At 49.4% G+C, this 20,852-nt stretch overlaps 1 protein-coding gene across 4 annotated transcripts in view; it reads left to right on the forward strand.

Moving 5' to 3' along the window:
* Positions 1 to 20,852, forward strand: part of LOC146833172 (microspherule protein 1) — a 329,726-nt gene that overhangs the window by 287,279 nt on the left and 21,595 nt on the right. For all 4 annotated transcript variants that reach the window (XM_085600822.1, XM_085600820.1, XM_085600821.1 and 1 more), the window contains exons 11-12: positions 6,571 to 6,663; positions 7,492 to 7,574. In XM_085600822.1, the coding sequence (XP_085456948.1) occupies positions 6,571 to 6,663; positions 7,492 to 7,574 (176 nt within the window). The remainder of the gene's footprint in view (positions 1 to 6,570; positions 6,664 to 7,491; positions 7,575 to 20,852) is intronic.

Here is a 20,852-nt window from a genome sequence, read left to right on the forward strand (position 1 = left end):
TAGATAACTGTAGTAAAGCTACTGCTCACCAGGGAAGTCTGCTGCTGGTATTGAAAGTGCATGTTTCAGTCTGCATGTCAGAATTCATTAATGAAATAGAAGAGGATTTGAGAAGTCACTCAAAATGTGCCCTAATTTTTCTTTCTGCAGCACTAATCATACATTCTATGGCAAAATGAACCCTCTCATTTTGTTGCTTTTTAAATTAAATGTTTGAAGAGTTACCACTTTATTCCAATCAAGATGGCTTCAGGTGTGCCATACGTTTATCATAAGTAGGAGTGGTAGCGCTCTAGTTGTTCTTTGGAACACTCTGGGAAGCTGCAGTAGAAAAACAAAGGAATCAACTGACAGTCTCTGCCCTTGTTGGATGTACATGTTTTACTGAGAATGTCAGACTTCATTCTCACATGACTGAGAAAGATAATGTGAATTTACAGAAAATATGCTCTCAGTTTAGCTTATAGATCACCTTCCAAACCTCTGTGGGAAAAGCATGTGAAAATAGTTTTCTCTCAAACATGATTCATGATATCCCAGCAGAAGGCTTTTTTCACATGGTAAAATCACCTTAGAACATACCACAATTCCTAAAATGAGTATGGTACCATCAACAAATGATTTATAATGTAACTAAAGTCTTAAAACCTTCTATTAACTGCAATGCTTTTTAATGAGGTGCAATCATGTATATTGGTCCCAAGATGGCTGCCAACACTTCTTGGATGAAGTGCTGACAGCCAATCAGATCTCACAATGAGATGTGTGGTTAGGATCCGCCCAGATATATATATGATTTTACTTTTGATTTGCTCAGGAACTACTGAACGGATTTACACCATATATGCAAAAGGCACATGCCTGACCTGAGGACTACCTCTTTGCCAAATTTCAAGTAATTCTGTTCAGCCGTTCGGGTTGTACCTTTGACTAAAGGTCCTATGGGAAAATGCATGAGGAAAACGCGTTTTGGGACCCCCTTTTTTCTCAGTCCCCGCTTGACGAATCACCCCGAGACTTTCAGGGTAGGAGCGAAGCGGAGCGCCCCATTAGTTTTGAAAATTTCACGAAGATAAGTCAACCGGCGCCAAAGTTATTCAAAATAGAATTTTCAGATTTCCTATGGGAACTCGGTCCTAACTATAACTATCTACTGGCGACCGCCAGTAGATAATATCCATCCCTCCCTCCCTCCCTCCCACCCCCGGGGCTCGACTTCATTTTGATTGCGGGGGGCACACTGCCCCTCCCCTGCAGCCCCGGGGACCGCCACCTCCCCGGGGCTCTAAATATTTAAATTGGGGGGTCCCTGGCGCATACTGAAGGTACCTGGTGGGCTAGTTGGCCCCTAGGGACTCTCGGGATTGAGGAGGAATTAATTTTCCAACTTAAAACGCGCCACAGGGCGTGTTTGCAGACATGTCACCTCAGGCCCGCCCCCTTCCTTCACCATTGTGCAAACGCGCCCTGTGGTGCGTTTTCAGTTGAGGAATTAATTCCTCTTCAATCTTGAGGGTCCCTGGGGGCCAACTAGCCCACCAGGTACCTTCAGTATGCGCCAGGGAGCTGCATTGCAGAGAGGTTTTCAAAGGCCACGCCCCTTTTTACACCTCTCTGCAATGCAGCTCTGTGGTGCTTACTGGAGGTACCTAGTGGGCTAGTTTGACCCTAGTGACCCTCAGGATTCAAGGGGACTTAAGCTCTCAACTCAAAACGGACACAGGGCGCGTTTACACAGGGGCGAAGGGAGGGGACGGGGCCTGAGGTGACGTGTGCAAACACGCCCTGTGGCGTGATTTAAGTTGGGGAAATAATTCCCCTTCAATCCTGAGAGGCCCTGGGGGTCAACTAGCTCACCAGATGCTTCCAATAAGCGCCATTGTGCTGCGCTGCAGAGAGGTGGTCTAGGCCGTGCCCCTTTTTACATCTCTCTGCAACTGCGCTTACTGGAGGTACCTAGTGGGCTACTTGGACCCTAGGGACACTCAGGATTCAAGGGGACTTAATCTCCTAAATTAAAACGGACACAGGGCGCGTAAACACAGTGGTGAAGGGAGGGGATGGTGTAGGAAAGTGGCTCTATATATACTGGACTAAAGTAAAATCAGCCGAACTACGAATTCCGATTTACTCACCTGTTATCAGGAGACACCTCAGTGCTGCATCTTCGAGCCCAGTACTGATCCTGAAAAGTAATTCTAACCGTACTTACCAGTAACCTGAATTTCCTTCCATAGGATATCATTGCCTGCTTTTTGCTGAAAAAGTTTCTAAGTGTCGATTTTTGAAACTTACAAATATTCCTCTAAAATCAGCCAAACTACGAATTCCAATTTACTCACCTGTTATCAGGAGAGACCTCCGTGCTGAATCTTTGAGCCCAGTACTGATCCTGAAAAGTAATTCTAACACTTATAAATTCACCCAGGCACTCTCCTTGCAGTACTCTAATCATTTAGTCAGTACACAAGTACTTATGAAGTGAGCCAGGCCTTAGCACATGGACTGCTTCAAACCCCTATCCACTATGCATGCAGTCCCCTAACTAACGAACACACTTATAGTTCTGCACTTATACATTCAACAAAAAAAACAATATTTCAGTTTCAATATTTTAAAAAACATTTTTATTTCCATTTATATAAAAAATATATATTGTAATTTAAAAAATAAAATATGAAAAACTAAACCGTTAAACTGTGGAAAATCAGTATCAAAAAAATACATATAACTATTATTACATTAAAAATTATCATTTAAAAAACCTTCGAAATTCACTGAAAAAAACATAGGTTTCAGACATGTTATAGTTAGGAATTAGCATTTAAAAAACCTTAGAAATTCACTGAAAAAACCATAGGTTTCAGGGCTGTTATAGTTAGCTGGACATTTCACTCGTACAAAACCATTGAAATTCCTCCGTTAATGTTAGTTCTGCTAACTATAACTCGTGCGCCCGCAATCCACTGTTGATGATGTCACATATTACATCATTCATGACATGGTCAGATATATATATATATATATATATATTTTTTTTTTTTTCTCCTTTTACATGACCTGCTTATATTTCGCTATAATGTATCCTTTCGTTTTATGGCCTGTATGGCCGAAATAAAGATTTTTTGACTGACTGTTAATGTGATCAATACAATTTTATATTTGATCTGGGCCCAAAGTCATCCTAGTGGCTCAAGTCTGGTTCAGGAGAGTGTGGTCCCTGAAACTTCTGGGCATGAGCATCTGTCCTTCAATCGGGCTACTGCTTCAGGAGGATTTTCTGTTGCAGCACCAGGGCAGGGTTCTGCTCTTGATCCTGCGGAATCTCCACCTCCATGCGTGGAGATTTAAGATTGAGTGGTGGCAGTTGACTGGGTTCCATCTACCACTGGAGATGTAAAGGACATCCTTGCTTCCAGGCGTTTCCCTTAACAATCCATTTACAGCAGATGCTGGAACAAACAAATTGGTCTCGTGTGAAGCTCGCAACACAGACCATAGCCATACTTGGATGGTTTACTGTTTATTTGTCTTTGGCCCAGCAAGGACTTGCATTTGGCACTATTTAGGGTTATTTGACGGACCTTTCGACCTTCTTGCATTTACAGGCGTAAACATTCCAATTTAAAATCCCATGTTGCGATTCCTCCCAAATAGTTTGTGATGCTACAGAGGGACATTCATTTGGGCCTGACTTTTCTCATGTGTACTCCCTTCAATTCAGTGCACAGCTGCTTTTTGTGTCTTTTGACTTCAAAGGCTGTCTTCTTTGTCGCAATCACTTGAGCTGGTTCTTTCCATGCAACTACCCTACACCATCCTTTTTACCAGACAAACTTGGTACTGAAGACCAGGGTGGCCTTCTTGCTGAAAGTTGTGACTCCTTTTCACGTTGGCCAGTCCATCATGCTCCCTATATTCATTGCCCCATCTCGCACCTCAATCGGGGAGAGAATTCATTGGTTGGACCCCAAAAGAGCTTTGTGCTTTTACATCAACTGCACCAAAGACCATCAGATGGACAATCTGCTTTTTCTGGAGTTCTCTTGGGCAAAGAATAGCAAGATAGTGCATGAAAAGGGCTTAATCAAGGTGGATAATCCTTTGCATTAACTTCTGCTACACATTGGCTACAAAGCAGCCTCTGGAATAACTTTGGGCCAATTCCACCAGGGCCAAGGCTGCCACGTCAGCGTTGGCATACTGAGTGCCTGTCAGTCTCTGTCAGGCTTCAGCCTGGGTGTTGGTGCACGCATTCATAAAGCACTACTGCCTGAATAGCCAGGTCCGACTGGTAGGACTTTTTTTCTTGTACAGTCTGCTGGACGTTCTGGTCTGAGCCCACTCAACAGATTCTCCAACTTGGAAGGTACTGCCATGGTATCAATTCTAAAGTTGAGAAATCTGCAGTTAGAAATATTCATCAGAAGAACAAGTTACTTACCTTCGGTAATTATCTTTCTGGTGAATACATTATCAGCAGATTCCTCACTGCCCTCCTACCACCCGTTCTGTGGAGTGGCCTCTTCTTTTCTATGTCACATGGTTTCTAAACATGAGATCTGAACACTTGTACCACTAATTGTTTTGTGCTCTGCTTCTGAGGTTGCAGAAGGAGTCCATAAACAAACTGACATCTGCACGCATTAGTGGCACAGATCTGGGGCTACACCCAATCACTTCCGGGTTGGAACAGAGACAACACAGAGCATCATGGCACCACATAGTAGTGTGCGGGAACAGTGCTGTGAAAGCTTCCTGATCCTTGAGATATTCTAATAGTGAGGAATCTGTGGCTAGATAGAGTATCCACCAGAAAGAGTGTTACTGAGGATAACTTGTTTGTTTGTACTTCTGCAGAGCCTTGCTTTGTCTTCGTTAACTCAGAGTTATTAGTATTTGTGTTGCTGGTCTATATTTTCAAAACCACTTTTCGCATTGCTATTTTTGCATCTTTTTGATGGTCCCTTGTTTAGCAATTGTGCAACTTCACTGAGAAACCCCTAGACTGCAGTATGAGTATTCAGTGGAAAAGATTCAGATAGGCAGTGGCCATAGTGTGCTAATACTTTCAAACTCCCACTGATACCATCATAGAATATAAGTGGTACGCTTTTAAGCTCTTTCATAAAGTACATTGCAGAAGACATAAAGGTAAATTGCAGGCAGATTACATAAGGGCAAGAATGGAGAGAGCATGTGCCTTCCAAAAGAATGGTGAGTCGGTGGCCTTACTTAATTTAAGGCACTGTTATGCAAATTCAGCACGAGGACAACCAGGGACCAACAAGCAACTCTTTTAAACAGCCCGCAGGTGTTGCAAGAGAAGTCATGCTTCATGTGTCTCAGCCCAGGTCTGTTCCCTCATCTTATCCTCACCTCCACTTCCCTGTTTTGTACTGGTTCAGACCTGCATCAGTTGTCAAGCACTGATACAGGATGGGATTAAAAACTGTGACCACTAAGTCCTTGGAGGCAAGCAGTCAGCAAGCCACACCATGCACATGCATGTTTCTTTGGCAAAGCTGCTCCTTGTAGCTTGCAGATTTCTACTCCCTCTGAAGTAAACCATTCTTCAGCATACTAGGAAACAGGTAATTGTATATGCCCCTATTCTGACTGGGCATGGAATGTGTATATCTCATAAGATGCATGCTATTTTTGTCTTCCCTCCAGGGATCTTCGATGCTCAGTCTGGATACAAGACGAGAGTATGAGATGACTCTAAAATGAGTCTTAATGAGGTCATGCTACTAGTACACAAGTACATTAAAAGGGAGGGTAGTTAACTGTATGTTTCGTAATCAGGTAAATGTGCAGAATCCGGGCAGTGTTTCAGGCTCTGTGTCGTTGGGTTAACACTACTTTTCAAAAGGATTGATAAGCTTTGGGGTTGCAAGGAGCAACAGGATAACTTGCTGTCCACTCTAAAACGGCAAAGAAAAGCAGGGCTGTTAAGACTTTCAGCACCAAGACTACAGAGAGAGGATGAAGATAAGCTTCAAGTGACTTTGCACCAAAATTATAAAATGGGTCTGATCCACCTCAGTCATGACTGAGAAAAAGGCGGTGAGCTCAACTTTGCTCACACTAGTATAGCGGTGCAGAGTTAATCAGCCTGCTCTGCAGCAAGGTGGAGGACTTCAGCTTGCCCCCTACTAAGATGTAGAAAAGGCACCGATCAGCACATGTGCTGCACCACGATGTCGCAGAAGAGTTGAGTAGGCTGCAGATCGGGTCCTTCCCTTCCCACAGCACTTAACCCCTTCGATGCGAGTGACGGAGCGGTTCCTTCATGCGCGTCGGTTGCGCTGTGCGCATGTCATGGCCCCGCCCGCGCACTGAACCTTCAGCACGGCGCGGTAATCCGCGCCGCGCTGAAGAGGTTAACTGCTAGTAGATGCGAAGTATCTATATTTCCCAATCTCTTAATGTCAGACCCAGTTCTGCTAAATTTATTGATGTGGCATCTGTGTAGCTTAGACAGAGCAGAAGTGTTCGCTGTCTTCCTCCTGGTGTCCCCCAAACAACATAGGCTCTAATCAGCTTTTCTCTTTTTTTTCTATGCAGAACTAACAGTAGCAGACCGGCGACAGAAACGGGAAATCCGCCAGCTGGAACAGGAGCTGCACAAGTGGCAAGTCCTGGTAGACAGCATCACTGGTAATTCAAGTACTTGGGGTACTATAGCAGAATGTGCAGCCCCAATAGGGTACACTGAGTGTCCAGTCCTTGAGGAGGCTTTCCACTGGTTGCAGTAGCCTCCAGAGTCCTGTGGGAGATCTGTCACGCACAGTCCAGCACCTGGGGAGGGGCCTTGCAACATGGGGCAGGGAGAGAAACCTTTCCGAGTGGTAGTATAGGGATTTCCTACCTGGGAGGAGACGGGTGCACTCGAACATAGAATTCAGTCCCTGCTGTACACTGTTGCAAAGAACCCTACCCCTAGCAGGTTTAATGATGGGACTACAGCCCCTGGGAGCACAAGCCCATAGTACTCAGCCCACAGGGAACAGAAGAGGGGTATATATTATGACTTGAATTTCACCCTAGACTGATGGGGCCTATCACTTGAAGTTTAGGCATTTGTAGCATGATCTGTTACAAAGCTCATCCCTCACTGGGTTCTATCACAAGACGCTCAGACTATGTGGCCCTTTCGCAAGGAACCCAGCCCATTTAGAAGGTTGTCGACTAGATTCTGTCCCTTGGGGGTACTCAAGAAGGCAGGAGCAAAGAGACTCCACCCCCTATTTGTTGAGGTTGGGTGAGAGTGGTTTGGGTTGGTATTGAAGAAACTGTCCTAATGTTATACTTTCGTAAAGAACCCAGCATGTAAGTGACTCTGTCAGACAAACTGCTCCCTCTAGGGTATGCTGCGATAGTACCCCAAGAGTCCAGACATTTGGCCCGGTTGCTGAAGTAACATGTTTTGTTGCAAAATATGCATTTTCTAATGGCTTTGTAATGATTCATATTTCTCTCTCACAGGTATGAGTTCTCCAGACTTTGATAATCAGACTCTGGCAGTGCTGCGGGGTCGCATGGTGCGCTACCTCATGAGGTCTCGAGAGGTAAGCCTGTGATGCGATGAAGCCGTCCTTAAGAGTAGGTCATATATCTTGCCAGTGGTCTGCTCTCCTGCTTAAAAAAAAAAAAATGGCAGTGCATGAAAACACAAGAGGTAGCTATGCAAAATCCAGTTAACTGGGCATACCCAAGATAACCGCAAATACCAAATTAACCTATGACAATACTACCAAAAACTAAATATGGCATGAAGTGGACCAGCCTTTTGCCCGTAAAACAGTTTCAACTCTAGGCAAGGCAGCATTTTGGGTCTTCAATGTAAAGACAGGTTGGCTAGTGGAGTCTTTTTGATTCTTAGTTTTGAGGAGAGTGAATGCAGCTGCATGGGAATGAGTGTGATAATGAGGGTAGGTGTCCGGGATGAAGTGACAGCCTTAAAATAGAATGTTCGAGGCATATGAGCTGCAGATTACACACTGTGCATAGATCGCCATCTGGTGTTGGGGCCGGATGTTTGCAGTTGTTTTTCCTCTTGGAAAGTCTTTGGAAGTCACGAGGTATGTGACTCCTCCTTTGGATCGTATTGCGCATGGGCTTTGGCTCCATCCTCAGATTGTTTTTTTCCGCCATCGGGCTCTGATGTGATCTTCGCGCTCAGGTTCCGAACAGTTTCCAGTTCCTCTATCGACGCGCAATCCTCACCCCATTCGCGGTATTGTTTTCGATCGCGAACTCCACACTCGACGCGGCTCTCCTCGATCAAGACCTTCGATTCCAGTCGTCGACGACGGCCTTCGGGCCTACCCAAGCTTCGGTCCTGGCTAATGGAAAGGACTCCTTTCAAGAAGTGCCCTCGATGTGGGTCCAAATTCCCCCACACCGACCTTCACGAAGTCTGTAACCTCTGCCTCTCCCCTGAACACGAGGCTCGAGACTGTCCGACGTGCAAGTCCTTCCGGTCCAAGAAAACCATTCGAGACCGAAGGGCGAGAAGAACCATTGCACACTCGTCGATGACGATTCCAGACAACATCTTCGGGGAAGGCGTCGACGCTCCAGAAGGACAAGACACCGACGAGGGCCTCGTCAGCGCCTCCGAAGCCGACGATTCAGATGTGGAGGACATCACTCCGGCACAGAGGGTCGTGAGTACTGAAGCCCCCCCCCCACACCCTCGACGGCACAGAAAAAGGCTTCGGTCACGCCTTCGCCTCCAGGCCTAGGGAAGACCAAACACACTGCTTCGGCGGCTCGGGCTCGAGCCAGCCCACCGTCGGTGCCGAGAAACACTCCTCCGCACCGACGCCGAAAAAGAAAATGGCCTCCTCCTCGGCACCGAGCTCCACACCGAAACACTCGGTGCCGAAAACCAGCTCCTCGGTACCGACACCATCCCCGGAACCGAGCAAAAAAACACAAGGCCACCCACACTGATATCTCGAAGCCGAAAACCATCTCGGCACCGAGTAAACAGACAGCCCTTTCCCGGCCGCATAGTTCCAAACAATGGACTAGCGCAGACTCTAAAACAAGCAAACCAACGACCCCGGTGCCTTCGCCGCCGACGGACAAACCACCCTCGGAAGAACTTTTTACACCTGATCCATTGCAAAAGACATTGATCAAGGACCCCAAAACCGGACATTTGATGCTCAGCATCAGAAAGAGACAGCTGGAAAAGCCTGCCCCAGCTCCACCTCCTAGGAGGAAAGATTCTGCTACCTCCCCTTTCAGAATGCTTTCACCACCTCCTCCACCTTCCCCTCCTCCAACTCCCCCCCCCCCCCCTCATCATTCCCCCCCACACCCTCTCCGCATGATGATAATGATGATGTCTATCGTTACATAGGGGACGTACCCCATGACTTGCCTACAGGGGACCCCACTCCCACAGGCTCCCCAGACCCATGGGACAACTATAACATCCCTGACATCCCTAACGTCCCGCAAGATGATCTCTACCCTTCGAGACCATCCCCACCAGAAGACTCATTAGGGTTCAACCACTTACTCCAAAGGGCTGCACACTATCACGGGGTAGATCTCCATACCGACCCCGTGGAGGAGGACTTCCTTCTCGATACTTTTGATACCACGCATAGGGCCACCTCCATACTGCCCATGCTCAAAGGGGTTATCAAACACGCGCCAGAGGTCTTTAAAGACCCGGTCAGAACCAGGGTCATTAACCAGCGCATTGACAAAAAATATAAACCTGCCCCTACAGATCCCGCCTACATCAGAGGGCGAGCACCACTAGATTCCCTAGTAGTGTCTATAGCACGAAAGAGAGCAAACTCCCAAGCGTCAGGCGAAGCACCACCACCTGATAAAGAGTCAAAACTCTTGAACGCATCGGGCAAGCGCTCCGCATCCCAAGCTGCCAACATATGGCGCATCGCTAATACACAAGCGCTACTGGCAAGATACGACAGGGCCCATTATGACGAACTAGAAGCCATAATGCAACATCTCCCTGACAAATATAAAAATAGGGCAAATGAGTTAATTCAGGAGGGCAAAACCATTACCAATACCTCCATCCGCTGTGCCCTGGATGCAGCTGACACCACCTCCAGAGCCATTAATATCAGCACCCTCCTCCGTCGCCATGCCTGGCTAAGGCTCTTGGGTTTTAAACCAGAAGTGCAAGCTTCTATCCTTAACCTCCTCTTTGACCAGGAACATCTGTTCGGTCCAAAAGTGGATAAGGCCCTGGAAAAAATGAAAAAAGACACCGAAACGGCGATCTATGGGAGCCTTACACCCTCCCAAGCGCTCCTTTCGCCGCTCTTCCTTTCGGAGCACATCCAGAGGCTACTCCTCTGACACCGCTTCCACTTCATATAAGGCCCCTACCCAATCCACCTTTTCAAGGGGTTACCAAAGAGGCGGCTACAGAGGCAACAATAATAAAGGCAGGGGCAAGACAAACACCGCCCGCTCTGCCTCCGCACCTACTCAATGACTCCCCTCCACTCCCCCCAGACCATCCCACTCCGGTCAGGGGCAGACTCCACAATTTCCTTCCTGTCTGGACTACCATCACCTCAGACAAATGGGTAACACAAATAATTCGGGTCAGGCTACTGCCTAGAACTAATATCTATCTCCCCCCCCCCCCCCCCCCCCCCCCCAAAAAAAATTCCACCCCGACAACGCCCAATGTCACAGGAACATCTAACACTACTAAAGCAGAAGGTAATCTCCCTCCTACAAAAGGGGGCGATAGAAAGGGTTCCTACCAACCAACAAAATATGGGTGTCTACTCCCTATATTTTCTCATACCAAAAAGGGACGACACTCTACGACCCATCCTAGACCTCAGGCCCCTAAACCAATACATACACTCAGACAATTTTCACATGGTAACACTTCAGCAGGTACTTCCACTGCTCTCCCACAACGATTTCCTGACCACTTTAGACCTCAAAGACGCCTATTTCCACATTCCCATTCACAACGCTCACAGGAAGTTCCTCAGATTTGTAGTGGACGGCCAACACTACCAATTCAAAGTACTCCCATTTGGAGTCACCACAGCACCACGAGTATTCACCAAGTGCCTAGCAGTAGTGGCAGCACACCTGCGGAGACAACACATCCAGGACTTCCCATACCTAGACGACTGGCTAATAAAAGCCAGTTCATACAACCAGTGTGTACAATACACGCACGCCACTATCCAACTACTTCACCAACTGGGCTTCATGGTAAACCACGCAAAGTCCCATCTCCAACCGTCCCACGTAAAACAATATCTGGGTGCCACTATAGACACCAAGAGCGCTAGCCTACCCCAGTCCTGCCAGGATAGCAAGCATTCAAGCTCTACACGCAAAATTTCAGCCACAACACTCTCTTCCAGCTCGAGTGTTCATGCAACTAATAGGAATGATGGCCTCTTGCATATTCATAGTACCCCACGCAAGACTCCAGATGCGTCCTCTCCAAGAGTGCCTAGCACGCCAATGGAACCAGGCCCAGGGTCAATTAACAGATCTGGTGTTGGTAGACACCAGATCTACCAACGGTCGCCCTTTTGAAAAACCTTTCAAAAGGGCGACCGTTCCTGGACCCGGTTCCTCAGGTAGTACTGACAACGGACGTATTGCTCTCCGGCTGGGGAGCTCACCTATTACATCACACCATACAGGGCAGATGGACACCTCAACAAAAGTTACTCCACATCAACCATCTGGTGTTACTAGCCATATTTTTAGCCCTAAAATCTTTTCAAACACAGATTTCAGGCAAAGCAGTCCTAGTCCGCACAGACAACATGACAGCCATGTACTATATACAAAAACAAGGCGGCACACACTCTCCACAGCTCTCTCAGCTAGCACAGAGCATATGGAGATGGGCCATTCCCCAGAAAATCTTTCTCCTAGCCCAGCATGTCTCAGGAGTCCAAAACACTATGGCATATCTGCTCAGCAGACAAACACAACAACTCCACGAGTGAGAACTCCACCCACAAGTTATTCACCCGTACTTTCAAATGTGGGGGTATCCACAGATCGACCTCTTCGCCACCCACGAAAACGCCAAATGCCCAAGCTTCGCCGCCAGATATCCACACTTATTGTCCAAAGGCAATGCGATATGGATGAACTGGTCAGGCAGATTTGCATACGCTTTTCCGCCTCTCCCACTCATTCCATTAGTGGTGCGCAAACTACAACAACACTCCCTCACGCTAATCCTAGTAGCTCCAACTTGGGCCAGACAACCGTGGTACACCACACTGCTGGAACTATCTGTAGTACCGCACCAAAAGTTACACCTCTCTCCACACCTCTTAACCCAGAACCATGGAGAGATCAGGCACCCGGACCCAGCTCAGCTCAACCTTGCGATCTGGCTCCTGAAATCCTAGAATTCGGTTATCTAAATCTTCCCCCTGACTGCATGAACGTCATTAAAGAAGCTAGGCGACCCACCACTAGAGCTTGGTACGCAGCCAAGTGGAAACGTTTTGTTGTGTATTGTCACAACAATACCATCAGTCCCCTAGATGTGTCCATTCCACACATCATAGGCTATTTACTACACCTACAAAGATGCAATCTAGCCTATACGTCCATTAGACTGCACATTGCAGCCATAGCAGCTTATCTACAAAACAGGCAACATCTATCACTTTTTAGAGTACCTGCCATTAAAGCCTTCATGGAAGGCCTCAAAAGAATAATTCCCCCCAGAGTGCCACCCTCACCTGTGTGGAACCTAAATATAGTTCTTACCAGACTAATGGGACCTCCCTTTGAACCTCTACACAAATGTGAACTTCAATTCCTAACATGGAAAACCGCCTTTCTTGTAGCCATCACTTCCCTCAGAAGGGACAGTGAGATACAACCACTTACCATTCAAGAACCTTTTCTCCAAATGCACCATAACAAGGTTGTTCTCCGTAGTAACCCAAAATTCCTCCCTAAAGTCATTTCTCCTTTTCACCTAAACCAATCTGTAGAACTACCAGCATTCTTCTCGTAACCACAGTCCGTTGCAGAAAGAGCTCTTCACACATTAGATGTCAAACGAGCCTTACTCTGCTACATCGAGAGAACACAACCTTTTTGTAAGACCAAACCACTCTTTGTCTCTTTCTCACCACCACACAAAGGCAACCCCATCTCCAAGTCAGGGATAGCTAGGTGGATTGTCAAATGCATTCAGATTTGCTACCACAATGCAAAACGAACGCTATCCGTTCCCCCTAAAGCCCACTCTACTTGTAAAATAGGGGCTTCAATGGCATTTCTAGGGAACATCCCATTAGATGATATCTGCAGAGCAGCTACATGGTCAACACCGCACACTTTCACTAAACACTGTTGTGTAGATGTGCAAACTAAGTAACAGGCTAGTGTGGGCCAGGCTGTACTCAAAACGTTATTTCAAACCACTGCAACAGATACGGGTGGTCGCCGCTAAGGATGGGTACTGCTGTATAATCTATGCACAGTGTGTAATCTGCAGCTCATATGCCTCGAACGGCAAATGCTACTTACCAGTATGCATCTGTTCTTGGCATGTAGAGCTGCAGATCTACACACGCCCACCCGCCTACCTTTATCTATTCCAGTCTATCTTATTTAGATACAACACACATGGGCATTGTTAGACCTGTCAGCCCTTTGGCAGTTCCCTCCTCATTTTATTATTTTTGTCCCTTTTCCCCTTCTCATTTTTTTCTGTCTACCAAACTTTTTGGGTGCTGGTGTAGAGGTTCTGGGCGCCTCATAGTCACCACATGAGGGAAAGGCGCAAGGTGCTCCTCTGAGGGGAATAGATGAGGAAGGTGATATTCATAAAATGGTGGCTCCAACTGTCACTTCAGCACCTGGACCATGACTGCTATGGGAGATTCCAGAACCTTCTGCTGGGCCTCTCTGGCAAGTCAGGTCCAAGGTGATAAATAGAGGTGACAGGAGAGCGGCCATTTTAGGTTTTTCAGAGAGGACTGTGTGGCATCAGGAGTAAGGCGCCTGTGTGAGGAGGTGGTTGTGCCTGAAAAGGAACAGACAGGCTTAAGGGCCTGCACAAACTTCCAAACCAGGTGACGTCACCCCTAACCTTGTGACCGGGCCCTGAACGCCGTCGGAGATCTGGTGGACAACGTTATCTTGGGATTCACCTGTGGCCACTTCCCGGAACAAGGAAGATTCTGGACTCCAATCCAGCTGCACCAAAGAATTACTGGCACCCTTAATTTGGGCCCCCCCCCTTCGATTTCCCTCCTTAAGACCCTACCAGAACTGGTCACCGTCATCGTCCCGAGATCGTGGGGGACTCCTGGCATCCTCCGGAGGTGGTTCACGGCTTGCAGGAGCTTGTGGTTGGGCTCCCTGTGAGGAGCGGGTGAGCCGCGACGCCGCTGCCCAGGTGAGGAGAATTGCCTGAGAGGAGCGAGACGCGACCGGCTTAGAGGCCGGCATCCTCATGTCACGTGAAAGGGGCCGTAGCGCCGCCCCTCTCTGCTGCCAGTAACCCCGGAAGGCCGCGCCCCGTCTGACACTGATGCTGGAAGTATCGGGGCATCCTGCAACGGAGTCTGAATCGACCCGGGGCCCGGCCGGCTGGCCAAGCCCCCAAGGAAGTGAGGCCCATAGCGGTAGGAAGCGTCGAGGGAAGGCCAGCGGCAACGGAGGACACCCTCTCTACAAGTAAGCGTTGGGTGAGGCATTTCGGTGGGGTGCCTAGTGAGACGTCCTCCGACCCTTCGGCAAGATTTCCCCATCGGGTGTCGTGAGTTCAGACACCCGGAAACAAGATCCTTCAGTTCAGGATTAAGCTACTCGCAGGACGACCAGCACGAACACAGTAAGCGGGGCACTAGTAGGAGAAGTGGGGGCGATAAGGGAGTCCCCAGAGGGCCCGTGGGAGTACGTTGCAGTGGGCAGGAAGTGTCCTGGTATCCCTTGAGGTCAGTTACTGTGGGGAACACCAGTTCTTGGCGAATAGTAGAGGGAAAGTGACTGCATTTGACACAAGACTGACTATTGGGGAATACAGTCCTGTCGCACAGTGTGGGAAGGGACGATCTCCCAGTCAGTGACAGCTGGAGATCGAATTCCATGTTAATGAAAATGTGATGGGTTGATTGTCAAGAAATAAGCAGAGCTCGGCAGACTGTCTAGAATGGATCACTGAGTTGCCAGCCAGTGAAGGTCCAACGTAGCGCCTAGAAGGCGGAAATTGGATAGAATTGTCAGTATAAGAGTCCCGAAGTACAGCGGTGAGGGGAACCCTCAGATCGAATATTTAGAGGGGACTAAATGTTCTTTTGAAATGTGATCTGAAGCACGCCCTGTAGAAATGTAACTAGGTCTCCCGATTCAGGGTGGGAAACGCTCAGAGGGTGTTTCAGAAACTACTGTATGAAATGTATTGTTTGAATAGAACTGTCATCTTAAATGCAAGTATAATGTTCATTTCTGTCATGTGGAACTGAGAATTCCTGTAAAGTAAGAAAGTTGGAAGAATTCTAGTAAACGTTAAAATACAATCAGTGTAGTGTCCTTTTTGAGTGGTGTCGCGCTGGATTGCCGACTGAGGAGGATGCAAACACGAGACGCCATGTTGAGATGAATGCCTGTTAACTTAAGCCAAGCTACCCCTAGGACACTAGGTCCAACAAGTTGGTGCTCAGAGGTGGGATTGTTATTCAGTGCTTGCATCCGCTTAGTGGCAGTTTTGTGCGCATCACCACCTACACTTGATTGATTGTTTTAACTGGAGTTTTCTCCAGATTGTTTTCCTAATTGGAGTTTTTTTAAAATTGTCCTGTATATTTCCTTTCTTGGGAAAGTCTTCCAGAGTAAAGTTCTTGTTGACTGTGTTGGGGTCCCATCTGGTAGGATGGAATTCGAATTGGGTAGGCTGGAGGAGTATACAGTGGCCCAATTGAAGGAATTCTGCCAGGGACGGGAGGTATTCTTTAAGCAGGGGGCGAAGAAAACAGAGCTCCAAGCAAGCTTAAGAGCCTGGGTTATGGCCCACCCTAGCGGGAAACGGGAGGAAGAACCAGGACTAGACCTCCTAGAAGAACCGGAAGTCCTTCTTCCCCCTGGGAGCGATAATAAGGACGTTGGGTCCAGGGCCCCATCAAGGGTGGGAAGTAGCACCTCAGGGGGGAGCTTGTCCTCTGCTGACCTAGCTGACCGAAGGGAAGAGAGGCAGCTTAGAATGGATCTGGCCCGGTTGGAAAAGGAGAGGGAGGAGAGGAGGTTCCTCCATGAGCTCCACTTAAAGGAGTTAGAGCTCAAAGCCCTTCAAATTGGAACCCCCAGCAGTCCTAATGGTGGCAGCATACCGAGAGAAGTCCCGAGAAAGTCCAGGCCCTACCTGCCCAAAGATGTAGTTGCTAGCTATGGTATAGGGGATGACATTGAAAATGGCTGGCTGCCTATGAGGTTTCTTTAAGAGCCCATGGGGTCCCCAAAGCTCAGTGGGGGGTGGCCTGTATAGGTATATGCCTCCGGTGGGGAGGGATGCCTTATTAGCGCTAGAACAGCCAGACCAGACCAGGTACCCCGTCATGAAGGTAGCCCTAGTGAGGAAATTTGGGCTGACCCCTGAAAAATTCAGGCAGAGGTTTCAGGGCAGTCAGAAGTTGTCCACCCAGAATTGGGTGGACTTCTTGGACTATGCTAGGAAGGCCTTAGAGGGCTGGGTGCAGGGCAGTGATGTCAAGGACTATGAGGGACTGTACAATTTAATTTTAAAGGAGCACCTCCTCGAGAAAAGTTTTCCGGAGCTGCGTCAGCACCTAGTAGACAGCAAGCTAACTAATCCCAGGAAGCTTGCAGAGGAGGTGGATATCTGGGCGAGTACCCGGGTATCCTCAAAAGGGACTGGAGGTAATTTCCAAGGGGCTGGACAGGGCGCCCCCCAGAAGAAAGAGGGGGGAGACAAAAAGAGGGAGTTCTCTAAAGGCCCCCAAAAGAGTTCACCAGGGAAGGGAGTAGGATTCCCTCCTAAGGTTGGCCCCCACAAACCCCCTTATCCTGACCGTGGTCAGCAGCCTAGGGTTGTCCGATGTTATGAGTGTGGTGAGGTTGGGCACTATAAGGGGGATGTCAAGTGCCCCAAGAGACCACACCCTCCCATTGGAGGAAAGACCCCTGGGGTGGCGAGTGTAGTGCTCGGGGAGGAGTTGCCCCTAGATAAGGGAGGTGAGTGGGCAGGGCTAACCCTAGTGTCCTTAGGGGATTGTGAGATGGTTCCTAAGACCCAGATGCCCTCGAATACTACTAAGTACAGGCAATGGGTCACCATCAATGCCCAGAGGGTGGAGGCTCTGAGGGACACTGGAGCCAGCATGACTATGGTAAGGAGTCAGCTGGTGTCCCCGGAGCAGGTGGTCCCCAATGTAGTCCACCCGGTTGTGATGGCAGACAACCGAGAGGGTCACTATCCGGTGGCCCAGGTTCCCTTTGAGTGGGGAGGGGTGACGGGTCCTCTACGAGTTGCGATCAGCCCTGCCATGCCGGTCGACTGCCTGTTGGGAAACGACCTTGAACACTCGGCATGGAAGGAGGTTGAGTTCAGGGCCCACATGGAAATGTTGGGGACCCCTGAGTGGACGTGTGCCCACACTCGGTCCGTGACTACCCGAAGAGGAGATTCACAGAGGTTGGAGCCTGGGACAAAGGCCCAACCAGCTGCCGGAAAGGGTAGACGGGGACGGGGGAAGCCTGCCCCGGCATCTGACCCTCCAAAGGTGGATGGGGCAACTGAAGTGGTCCCGGAGTCTACGGAGGGGGATGTAACTTCCCTGGAGGGCTTACCTACCCCTGCAGACTGGCAGGTGGAGGGAGGACCTCCTAGGGAAGAGTTTTGTCGGGCCCAGAAGGAGTGCCCTACCCTTGAGGGGTTACGGCGGCAGGCCGAAGCCCAGGCAGCGGGTAACGATTCGGGGAACTTCCACATATACTGGGAAGATGGACTCCTGTATAGCGAACCCAAGGCTCCGGTGCATGGTTCATCCCGGGCTTTGGTAGTTCCCCAGCGTTACCGAGCCTTCCTATTAGGACTGGCTCACGAAATACCCTTGGCAGGACACTTGGGACAAGACCTTTGCTCGACTTGTCCCTCATTTTTACTGGCCTCAGATGAGGATTACGTCTGATACTTTTTGTAGGACGTGTGTAACCTGCCAAGCTAGTGGGAAGACAGGGGTGAAGCTGAAAGCTCCCCTGGAACCACTGCCTGTCGTTGGTACCCCCTTTGAAAGGGTGGGCATCGACATTGTCGGGCCATTGGATCCACCAACATCGGCCGGTCACAGGTTTATCCTGGTTCTGGTGGATCATGCCACACGGTACCCAGAGGCTATCCCTCTGAGGACCATTACTGCACCTGCGGTGGCACGGGCCCTTATGGGAATTTTTACCCGGATGGGATTCCCCAAGGAAGTGGTGTCGGACAGAGGTACCGACTTCATGTCGGCCTACATGCAGGCCATGTGGAAAGAGTGTGGAGTTACTTACCGGTTCTCCACTCCTTATCACCCCCAGACTAATGGTCTGGTGGAAAGGTTTAACAAAACCTTAAAGGGCATGATCCGGAGTCTGCCCGAGAGCCTGCGGAGGAAATGGGACGTCCTCCTACCTTGTTTGCTGTTTTCGTACAGGGAGGTACCACAGAAGGGAGTGGGCTTCAGCCCCTTCGAGTTGTTGTACGGGCACCCTGTGCGTGGACCCCTCAGCCTGGTGAAGGATGGATGGGAAAAGACTCCCAGAAAACTTCCCCCGGATGTGGTGAGCTACATGCTGGCCTTTCGTAGCCAAATGGCTAGGTTGTGGAAGCAAGCTTCTGAAAACCTAGAAGCCAGCCAGACGGTCATGAAGGAATGGTATGACCGAAATGCTCACCCGGTGGAGCTGGAGCCTGGCCAGAAGGTGTGGGTGATGGAACCTGGAGAGCTTAGCGCCCTCCAGGATCGCTGGTCGGGTCCCTTTGAGGTGGTTGAAAAGAAGGGCAAGGTTACCTACGTGGTAGATCTTAAGACCCCCAGGCAGCCCCATCGGGTGCTCCATGTCAACCGCCTCAAGCCTCACCAAGAGAGACCCGAGGTCACGTTAATGATGGTGACTGATGGGTCAGAGGAAGAGGAAAGTGAACCTCTTCCCGATCTGTTTGCGTCCCAAGAGAAGGATGGGTCGGTGGAGGGAGTGATCCTTTCCCCGTCCCTAACTCCTGAACAACAGAAGGACTGTCGCCAGGTACTGGAGCAGTTTGCTTCCTTGTTTTCGCTTATCCTGGGAAGGACTCATCTGTGTACCCATGATGTGGACACAGGGGACAGCCCACCTGTGAAGTCCAAGTCCTACCGACTGTCGGATAAAGTGAAGGCTAGCATCCATGGAGAAGTTACCAAGATGCTAGAGCTAGGAGTAATTGAGCCTTCAAGTAGTCCCTGGTCCAGTCCAGTGGTACTGGTACCAAAAGCTGCCCCACCGGGCACTACCCCAGAACTCCGGTTCTGTGTGGTTTACAGGGGACTGAATTCAGTGACAAAGACAGATGCTCATCCTATCCCGAGGGCGGATGAGCTCATTGACCGGTTGGGAGCTGCCCAATATCTCAGTACCTTTGACCTTACATCCGGGTACTGGCAGATTTCCCTGACGGATGGAGCCCAGGAAAGGTCCGCCTTCTCCACACCCGAGGGTCACTACCAGTTCTGTGTGATGCCCTTTCGGCTCAAGAACGCCCCTGCTACGTTCCAGCGATTGGTGAACCAGGTCCTCTCTGGAATGGAAGCCTTTTCAGTTGCGTACCTGGATGGCATCGCTGTCTTCAGCCGCAGCTGGGAGGACCATTTGTGTCACCTTCAGGCTGTTCTTCAGGCTTTGCAGCAGGCGGGTCTGACGATGAAAGCCAGTAAGTGCCAGATCGGGCAGGGGTCGGTAGTGTATCTCGGTCACTTGGTGGGTCGGGGCAAGGTGCAACCCCTCCAGGCCAAGATCGAAACCATCATGGCCTGGGAACCCCCCAAGACTCAGACAGCGGTCCGGGCCTTCTTGGGCCTCACTGGTTACTACCGACGCTTTGTCAAGGGATACGGTACCATTGTGGCCCCCTTGACTGAGCTCACTTCCAAAAAGCACCCTCGACGGGTAATCTGGACCGAGGGATGTCAAGCTTTTGACACCTTGAAAAAGGCCATGTGTGCGGCACCTGTTCTCAGGGCCCCTGACTTTGCCAAGGAGTTCATTGTCCAGACAGACGCGTCGGAGCACGGTATTGGGGCAGTGCTGTCGCAACTCAATGACGAGGGTCTAGACCAACCGGTGGTTTTCCTATCTAGGAGACTACTCCCCCGGGAACAGAGGTGGAGTGCAATTGAGAGGGAGGCTTTTGCGGTGGTGTGGGCTCTGAAGAAGCTGCGGCCATACCTGTTTGGCTCGCACTTCCTGGTTCAGACCGACCACCGGCCCCTCAGGTGGCTGATGCAAATGAGGGGCGAGAATCCCAAGCTGTTGAGGTGGTCCATTTCCCTACAGGGGATGGACTTTAGGGTGGAACATCGCCCAGGAGTGGACCACGCCAATGCTGACGGTCTCTCCAGGTATTTCCGCCTTAGTGAAGAGGACTCCCAAGGGGTTGGGTAGCTCTCCCCACTTTCAGCTGGGGGGAACGAGTGTTAGACCTGTCAGCCCTTTGGCAGTTCCCTCCTCATTTTATTATTTTTGTCCCTTTTCCCCTTCTCATTTTTTTCTGTCTACCAAACTTTTTGGGTGCTGGTGTAGAGGTTCTGGGCGCCTCATAGTCACCACATGAGGGAAAGGCGCAAGGTGCTCCT

This window comes from Triturus cristatus, chromosome 4_2 (genome assembly GCF_964204655.1).
Source record: "Triturus cristatus chromosome 4_2, aTriCri1.1, whole genome shotgun sequence".
NCBI classification, from domain to species: domain Eukaryota; kingdom Metazoa; phylum Chordata; class Amphibia; order Caudata; family Salamandridae; genus Triturus; species Triturus cristatus.